Consider the following 9406-nt stretch of genomic DNA (forward strand, 5'->3'; position numbering starts at 1 on the left):
AAACAGTATTTTATGTTGTATTAATATCCACGCAGCTGTTATATTTGTATGCCAAAACTTCTTTCTGTGCCATTTGTTATGCCATAATTTGAATTTTACCAACATTTTACCTCAAACCAAAGAATGCACAATAACCAAGACTTTTTTATGAACGCGTTGAATAAAAATGTAATCCGTGCTAAATGTTGTCAAAAATGTTGCCAGTGATCAAAATATTGTTTTCAACTCCATGTGAAAGTGCGATATAATGCTTGGTTAATACATGAAGGCTAGTTAGCATCCCTTGTTTCTTTAAAACAGGGATGCAAAACAAAACGCCTTAACCAAAGATGTACACTTGACCGTTCTTTCAAACTATGTATTTTTTAATGTTTTTTATTGTTCTTAATGTAAAGTGTATTTTTCTTAACTGTAGGAAAAACAGCATTTTATTTTGTTTTTATAACCAGGCAGCTGTTCTATTTATTTGCCAAAACTTGTCTTCTCTTTCTGTGCCATTTGTTATGCCATAATATGTAAAGTTTATTAACACTTTACCTCAAACCATAGACTGCACAATATCCAAGATTTTAATTAAGAATGATGTGGAGTGAAAATATATTCTGTGCTAAACTGTCAAAAATGTTACCAGTGATCAAAATTTAAATTACAACTCCATGTTAAAGTGTGGAAATTATTTTACTGCCAGTGTGTATCAGATCATGGAGGTAGCCTCCATGATCAGAGTAAGATTTGTTGTAGCTTTTAGAACTTAATGTATGATTTGTTGAAGTGTACATGTACGTGTTTGTGATTTACTGGTTTGTGCCAAGAGTACTGTTAGGAATGACATTTCCTAAAATAAAATATTTAAAAAAGTATAAAATTGAGCATGTCACTTGAATTCGTGAGTCCAAATCCTATTATGGTTTGATATACATGTACACTGGTCCTTGCTGAATAGATAAACCATAAAAATACATACAGGATACAGTGTGGGCTGTTTATACCCCCCCCCCCCCATACATAATGGTCTAGTCCATTGACCTGGGGTGCGTTCCACTCGCGCAAACGACTTGTAACTGTTTGCGCAAACGGTTTTTATCTTTTCAACGATTGGTGCGTATCGCGATGTCAATATGGCGGCGCCCTGAAATGAAGATGGCGCGCACCATACGTAGTTTTTTTTTAAACTTCGTTTTTGCTGCAATAGTCCTCTTTTTGACATCATTACATCAACTTATTAACTTTGTTATTCCAAATCTGCATTATAATCCACCGAAAATACAATGTAATTATGTTTGTGACAAAGAAATAATACCGTATGCTTGTCCGCCATTTTAAAAACCACTCGCCAACACCTCAGAAGTATGTTCGCCTAAAGTTGCCAACGGTGGCGGCGAAAAACTCGTTCCACTTGAAATTGTTGGCGAACGTGCGCAACTGTTGGCAACGTTTGCGCGAGTGGAACGCACCCCTGTTTGGTAAAAGTTAATGGGAGATAAGCTATGCAGTCTTCGGGGGGTCAGTGCAACACACAGGAAGCCGTGGCACACCATTTTATACAAACTATAGAGTGTAAATTTTACCATGTGACCTTTACTGATGTGTACTCCAGTTAAAATCTAGGGACGAAGCCTCGCGTCGCTTGTTAGACTGGGTTTGCTATCGCACTGTGGGAGTTTACCGGGCTTCGTGTCGCTCAATATTTTGCCTCAAAGACCTGATCCGGTTTTTAGTAATGGCGGAATCAAAGTTACGGAGTTTGTTCCACGACCCGGAACATTACGTGAAGGCGTTTCAAGTCTTTGCTTCTCATTCGGCTAAGTACAAAGTACTGGCCAACTGGGGAGATAACACTTTCTCCAACGAGGTTGTAAAGCAACTTCCCTGCAAGCTGAATGAGAATGAGGAACTCCGTGTGCTGGGTATAGGAAGTGGATCAGGTAGGCACTTGGTAGGAATGATAATTTTAAAAAAACGATGAACAAGTTCAGTTTGTGACACGTTTGGTAACTATTCAAAATCATGGTTAGCATAAAAACTTACTTGGTATTAACGAGCAAGTGAGAGCTGTTGATAGCATAAAACATTGTGAGAAACGGCCGCCTCTGGAGAAACTTAGTTTTTGAGAAAGAGGTCGTTTCTCACACAAATAATAAACTACTTCAGCTGAAGCCTTTATTGTAATATGCATCTGACTAAGCACACAAAGTGGTTGTTTTTTCTTTGATTAATCTCTCGCAAATTCGATGACCATGAGAGCCCAAATGTTCACAGGTTTGTTATCTTATGCATGTCAGGACAAACCAAGAGAGAATACTGGTCTTTGACTAATAATGATTGTGTCAAGTGCCTGTAAAAAGCGGTAAAATTAAGTTTGGCTTCGGCCTAACCATCCACGCGAACAACACTGTGTTCCCGTATGCACTAACAGTCTGGGGTGAATTTGTGCAGTCGTAGTTAAAGACACTGGACACTATTGGTAATTGTCAGAGACCAGTCTTCTCACTTGGTGTATCTCAAATTTGTGCGGTCGTAGTTAAAGACACTGGACACTATTGGTAATTGTCAAAGACCAGTCTTCTCACTTAGTGTATCTCAACATATGCATAAAATAACAAACCTGTGACAATTTCAGCTCAATTGGTTGTGGAAGTTATGAGATAACTATGAAAAAACAAAACACCCTTGTCACACGAAGTTGTGTGCTTTTAAATGCTTGATTTCAAGACCTTAAATTCTAAACTTGAGGTCTCGAAATCAAATGCGTGGAAAATTACTTCTTTCTCGAAAACTACGTTACTTAAGGGGGGGGGGCCGTTTCCGACAATGTTTTGTACTATCAACCTCTCCCCTATATTCGTTACCAAGTGAGGTTTTATGACATTAATTATTTTGAGTAATTACCAATAGTGTCCACTGCCTTTAACCCACTGTTTCGGTCAATGGCCAGAAAGAATGTTTGTTCTGCACTACGAAATTGCCACTGTCGGAGTGCTTTTCAATGGGGGTATTTTCTTTTTTTGTTTATTTTCAAAAAAGGAAATCGCTTGAAGAAAAAAAACTCTGGAAACTTTTTTAGGATGGCAACTCAAAACTGTGAAAAAGAAATTGCGGCCAGTGATATAATAATGGCCAGTTGAATCAAAACAGAGATTGTTACGACTGCGGAAACGCACTTCTGTAGTTCTGTGCCATTGCTTGTACATGTGTGTCTACCAATGAAATCATTGAATCTGTAAGACCGATGCCTATCGCGATGCCTGTCACTATATCCTTGCGGATAAAGACAGGGGATCAATAACTGTATAGCCAAAATTGATTCAACAAGCGGACGTGGCCTCAAACAGAAAATGTGTGTGTCTCATGCTCTCACCGATTGAACCATTCAATTTTGTTAGTATAGATCCCAACAGCTCCTAGTCGTAGCGTGTCACTGGGTTATTCAGTGTTCTTAACTGTGAAAGGGTCGTGGCTGCGGCTGTTAAAGACACTATACACTATTGGTAATTGTTAAAGACCAGTCTTCTCACTTGGTGTATCTCAACATATGCACCAAAAACAAACCTGTGAAAATTTGAACTCAATTGGTCGTCGAAGTTGCGAGATAATAATGGAAGAAAACAACACCCTTGGAACACAAAACTGTGTGCTTGATTTCGCTCGGGACCTCAAAATCTAATTCTGAGGTATCGAAATCAAATTCAAATATTTTAGTGGAAAATTCATCTATGTCGAAAATTATAACTTCAGAGGGAGACGTGTCTCACAATGTTTAGCTGCACGTTACACGAGCAACGTGAACACGAACGTCAGTTATTGTGTTGTTAAAATCTCACGTTTTTAGCATATACTTGAAAATCCCAGTCTTCACGTCAGGTACGTACACGCACACATTATACGTGAACATGAAAATAAATAAACCCCAAGTGGTGACGTCACCTAGAAACAGCAAAATTGTTGACGCTCACGTTCACGTTTTTGCTCGCGTAACGCGCAGCTAAACTTCGCTACTATCAACAGCTCTCCATTACTTGATACCAAGTAAGTTTTTGTGCTAACAATTATTTTGAGTAACTACCAATAGTGACCACTGCCTTTAAGAGCAGCAAACCCAAGCTCTGCTGTTTCTGATCAGCAATAGTGTGGGTTCGAGTCCCGGTCGTGAGACTTTAAGCAAGACACTAACCATTGTTTCGTCCTTTGGATGGGACATAAAGCTGTAGGTCCCGTGTGTTGTCATACAAACTACCAACGCACGTATAAAATACCTTATTGCAAAGAGAAGACACTTAACCATTGCTTCGTCCTTCGGATGGGACGTTAGCTGTAGGTCCCGTGTGTTGTCATACAAACTATCAACGCACGTAAAATACCTTATCGTAAAGAGAAAACACTTAACCATTGCTTTGTCCTTCGGATGGGACGTAGGCTGTGGGTCCCGTGTGCTTTCATACAAACTATCAACGCATGTAAAATACCTTATCGTAAAGAGGAGGGATTCACCCCCAGTGTGTGTGTGTGGCCTGGCAGTGATCTTCAATCATGAAGGCTGCACTAGAAAGGAATTAATAACTGTAACTTTCACATTCGTTCAATCTGTTTCTATCAAAAAAAAGGTGAGATGGAGAGCAAGATGTTAGCTATGCTTTTGCAGAAATACCCTCGCATTACCAACTGTGTAGTTGAGCCTGCAGTGGATCAGATAGTCCAGTACAAGGCATTGGTTCAATCCAAGGGACGCGAACTACAAGGAGTTAACTTTGACTGGCGGCAGCAAACCATGGATCAATATAGAGAGGCTGACAGTGATGGAGCCAAATTTCATTTCATCAACGCTGTTCACTCCATGTACTATGTTGAGGACTTAGACAGTTCCTTGACGTATATGTACGACCTTCTGGAACCTGGTGGCAAATTACTTATTATTACCATTTCAGGTAAGTCTTAAATTAAGTAGACCCTTCCAATCAAATATGCTAATTACATTCACGCATGCGTACAGATCCTATTGGTTGGCAAACGCAATAGAGAAAATGCACTAAGCAGATACACAATCTATAGCTATAGAATAGTGGCAGCTGAGTACATAAGCAGCTATCCTTGGCGTTTACATCCTGACTGAAGGACTATGCCAAGTACCACTGTTATGCCTCGGTAACAAACTGTGAAGTTTGATTGGTCGAGAACCAATCATGTGACGCGCAACAAAAACGCAAGTTACATGGCTTGAAAAGTGATGTACACACCGGTGTACATCACCTTGATCGTTCCCGGCGTTGGTCGATTTCCAGCGCTGTGTACGAGACAACCGCGGGTTCGAGGGAATTGTTTCTTGTTCGTCTGCTTATTAAACACTGAATAGTCCGTCGTAATAATGTTTGAAGATGACAACAGAACTTCGAGAAGAGGAATAATATTGTATATTTGGTTTGCGGTAACATCATGTGTGTATCCTCGTGCCAGTAGAGTTGTTCTTAGAGAACTGTCTTGCTTTATTTAACTATTACCAGGGCGGAAGGTATAGAAAATAGACTGGACTACTACTTTAGCTTATGATCGTAATTAACTGTACTGCCGCGGAGTCAGTTCTGAATTGGTCTCAACGTTTCGACTAGCTTGCTCTAGTCATCGAGTGTCTCCTGACGATATATAGAAAGATATTGATAAAACCTTTTAAGAAACAGCTCCATCTGAAGTATAACGTAGTTTTTGAGAATTTTCGCTCAAATATTATTTGAATTTAAATGAAAAAGACTTCAGGTATCTAACTAAAAGCACACAAATCATGTATACAATTGTGTTTTTCTTTCATTATTATTCGAAACTTCGATGACCATTTGAGCCCAAGTTTTCACAGATTAATTGTTATGTTATGCAAATTATGCATGGAATACTAGTAAACCGAGTGAGAATACTGGTCTTTGGCAGTTACCGTGGGTGTCCAACAGCCGATTTCGCGAAACGCTAAGATTAATCTGGACTAGATTCAAGTCCCACTCTCGTGCAAAAATGTATTTTAATCCTTAACTAAGTAAGTACAACCCCTATAAAATAACAAATGTACGAGTCTTGATTGGACGACATGTATCACGCAGCAAGGTTTACATTATGCAAGTGAATTAATTTACATATCAGGAAACTGCGGGATCGTCAAATCCCTATCCCGCGGCGCGGCACAGAGGGAGTTTTCTGACGATAGGCGGTGGGACTGAAAATAAAGAGACTCTCACGTAATTGGGACTTGAGTCAAGTCTAGGATTAATCCTACCTCCAGTTAGGAAGGGTAACTCGTCCTAACTTCAAAGCGTATTAACGTATATGGACACGCATCTTAACTCGTCCTATAAGATTTATCCCAAATTAGGAAGAGTTTAGAAAGTCGACGGCAGTGCCTTTAACGTATACTTTTGTTTCCTGCCGTTTGTTAATCTCCACCAGACGATAGCGGTACCTGTCGGCTGTTCAACCGTTTCACCGGATACCAGGATCACCTCATGCACTTGATCAGCTCAGCCGATGTCCGTAGCTCATTCGATCGCCGTAACATCCCATACACCCAGAGTCAGCAGAAGTCCCGGGTGGAAATCACCAAGTTTCTTGATGAGACATCAGAAGACGGGAATCTCTTGATGGATTTCCTTATCCAAATTGTGAAGTTTAAGGAGACGGCTTCGGATGCCCAATACAAGGAGGTGATGGAGTACATGCTGAGCGGTGACTGCTCGGAGAAGGATGGGGATGAAGTCCTCTTCAATAACGACTGGGATGCCGTGATTATCGAGAAGAGAGTACCTTGAAATTGTTCCAAAAATTTCACATACATTAACACTCGGGCCAGCCGTCGATTTCACAAAACTCTTCCTAACTTAAGACTAATCTTATGACTTAGGACGAGTCCCAACCCTGCACTGTAGCATGCAGACCTTAAGATTAATCCTAAGTTAGGACGAGTTAGGACGAGTTACTCGTCCTAACTCGAGATAAGACGAGTCCTAAGTCTTTGTGAATTACACTCAGGCCACGAAGGTCATGGCCTTTAATAGTTGCCCCTGGTCAAAAGTTTCCCATTGACTTTGAGACTTTCCTATGGAAGTGTCCTTTATATACAACATGAAAATGGCCTTGACCTATTAAAGGTGAAATTCTAGGACTGAACACTACTTTGAAATGTTGCACAATATTGTGACTTAGGAAGTGTTGACTTCCAACTTAAGGTATTTTGGCCCTGAAAAATAAATGATCCTATTTGACGAGACGTTTACATAAAAAAAATCTAAGATTGATACACGAACGTTTGGAAAATTACACTTGTGTATGGTTGTTTTGGCTTTGGCCCCCCCCCCCCCCCACCATATTAAATTGAGCAGAGGATAAAAAATTCCTAAGACTATTGCTGTATTTCTTAATATTTAGGATTTGCACCCTGTGTTATGGGGGTGTATTTAGTGGGGTGCACCCTAACGTGAGCAGGCCGGGCATTCTGAAGATCACTGCAGGCTGGGATACTTTAGTAAGTGGGCAGGCATTTTACACTCAGTAACGACCACATTTAATAAGCATGTTTCGTCTTCTATATGTACCGGTATTCGTTCAGCATCCATAAATTGGTCTGAATGCGAATGCCCCTGGCTAACTGACTCCACATAAATAGCACAAGCAAGTTTGTATTGTGGTGATGATTAAACTAATGCCCAATTTCATGGCACTCGTTTCCACTGCATTCTGTGCTTAAAGGCAGTGGACACTATTGGTAATTACTCAAAATAATTAATAACATAAAACCTTTCTTGGTGACGAGTAATGGGGAGAGGTTGATAATATAAAACATTGTGAGAAACGGCTACCTCTGAAGTGACATAGTTTTCGAGAAAGAAGTAATTTTCCACGAATTCGATTTCGAGACCCCAAGTTTAGAACTTGAGGTCTGGAAATCAACCATCTAAACGCACAGAAAATTCGCGTGACAAGGGTGGTTTTTTCTTTCATTATTATCTCGCAAGTTCGATGACCGATTGAGCTCAAATGTTCACAGGTTTGTTATGTTATGCATATGTTGAGATACACTAACTGTGAAGGCTAGTCTTTGACAATTACCAATAGTGTCCACTGTCTTTAAAGTGCACACTGTAAGGTGTGAGATTATGGGGCCGTGAAGCAATGAATTTGGCGGGAAGCAGAACCGTGAAATTGGGCCCAATTTAAATTGGTTAATGTGCAGGTCTTGTGTGTGTCTGAAATGTTGGACTTAAAGAGTACGTTTGTTTGGTCACATAGCAATATCATTTGCTTAGCATGTAATTTCTTCTTTGATAAAAACAAAATTTCAAAATTTTGCATATTGCTTGTTACTTATATTCACCTGTTGTTTGCTCATCCTGAAGATCATGTGGAAATTTGGTTGGCAGTCCTGTTTTAATCAAGGCAGAAAGTTCATGCTCAGCAAATTTGTGTGCTTAGCAGCTCTATGAAATTGAGCCCTGGAAACCAAGAGATTCCAAAATGTCAGAATGCATTGTGTTCGTCGGTCGCATTGGGTTGGACACAGTGGTTTATCGGACACAAAGGCCGGCCGAGTTCGGGCGGTTTATTTTTTTAATAGTCGAGTACAAGTAGGATCGCCGTTCTTGTTTCATCCGCTCAAACGATGATGAAATGTGATTCGGTACTGGTTAAAGACCCTGGACACTATTGGTATTATTGTCAAAAACCAGTCTCCTCGCGTGGTGTATCTCAACATCTGCATAAAATAACTAACATGTAGAAATGTTGACTTAATTGGTCATCGAAGATGCGAGATAATAATGAAAGAAAAATAACCTTGTCACACAAAGTTGTGTGCTTTCAAATGCTTGATTTCGAGACCTCAAATTCTAAATCTGAGGTCTAGAAATCAAATTCGCGGAAAATTACTTCTTTCTCGAAAACTACGTCACTTCAGAGGGACCGTTTCGCACAATGTTTTATAATATCAACCTCTCCCCATTAAACGTTACCAAATAAGGTTATATGATAATAATTATTTTGAGTAATTACCAATAGTGTCCACAGCCTTAAATGTGACTACACGCGGTAGGTTAGTCAATTTCTTTGTTTCTTTTATAGTCGGAAAGCTGACGGCAACCTATTTCGTTGGAATGACTATTATTAGTCTAATGTTAACTATCAACTTGACAAAATTAACTTTAAGAGTCATTTTTATCCGATTTACTCATTCTGTTGAGATGTTGCCGCCATTTTGTAAAATGTTGTTCTCGAAACCCCCGATGAAAGGTGGTTTGTGATCTTGTTCTGAGAGTATAGTTCTCGGGTTGTGTTCTCATCGTTAGGGCGTAAGAACAGTAAACCTTCAAATAAATCCCTTCTGACCCCCCCCCCCCCCCGCCCCCAGTTATCAAAACCAAGTCGTGCGGTTCCCGCTCTT

General features: G+C 40.0%; 1 protein-coding gene across 1 annotated transcript; it reads left to right on the plus strand.

Annotated features, from left to right (window-relative positions):
* The first annotated feature begins 1602 nt into the window (after positions 1–1602).
* LOC117290755 (histamine N-methyltransferase-like) lies at positions 1603–6893 on the plus strand. Its single transcript, XM_033772300.1, has 3 exons — positions 1603–1925; positions 4602–4922; positions 6424–6893. The coding sequence occupies exons 1-3, from the start codon at positions 1721–1723 to the stop codon at positions 6780–6782; spliced, it is 885 nt and encodes a 294-aa protein (XP_033628191.1). The 5' UTR covers positions 1603–1720; the 3' UTR covers positions 6783–6893.
* Positions 6894–9406: the final 2513 nt, after the last annotated feature.

This window comes from Asterias rubens, chromosome 5, assembly GCF_902459465.1.
Source record: "Asterias rubens chromosome 5, eAstRub1.3, whole genome shotgun sequence".
NCBI lineage: Eukaryota > Metazoa > Echinodermata > Asteroidea > Forcipulatida > Asteriidae > Asterias > Asterias rubens.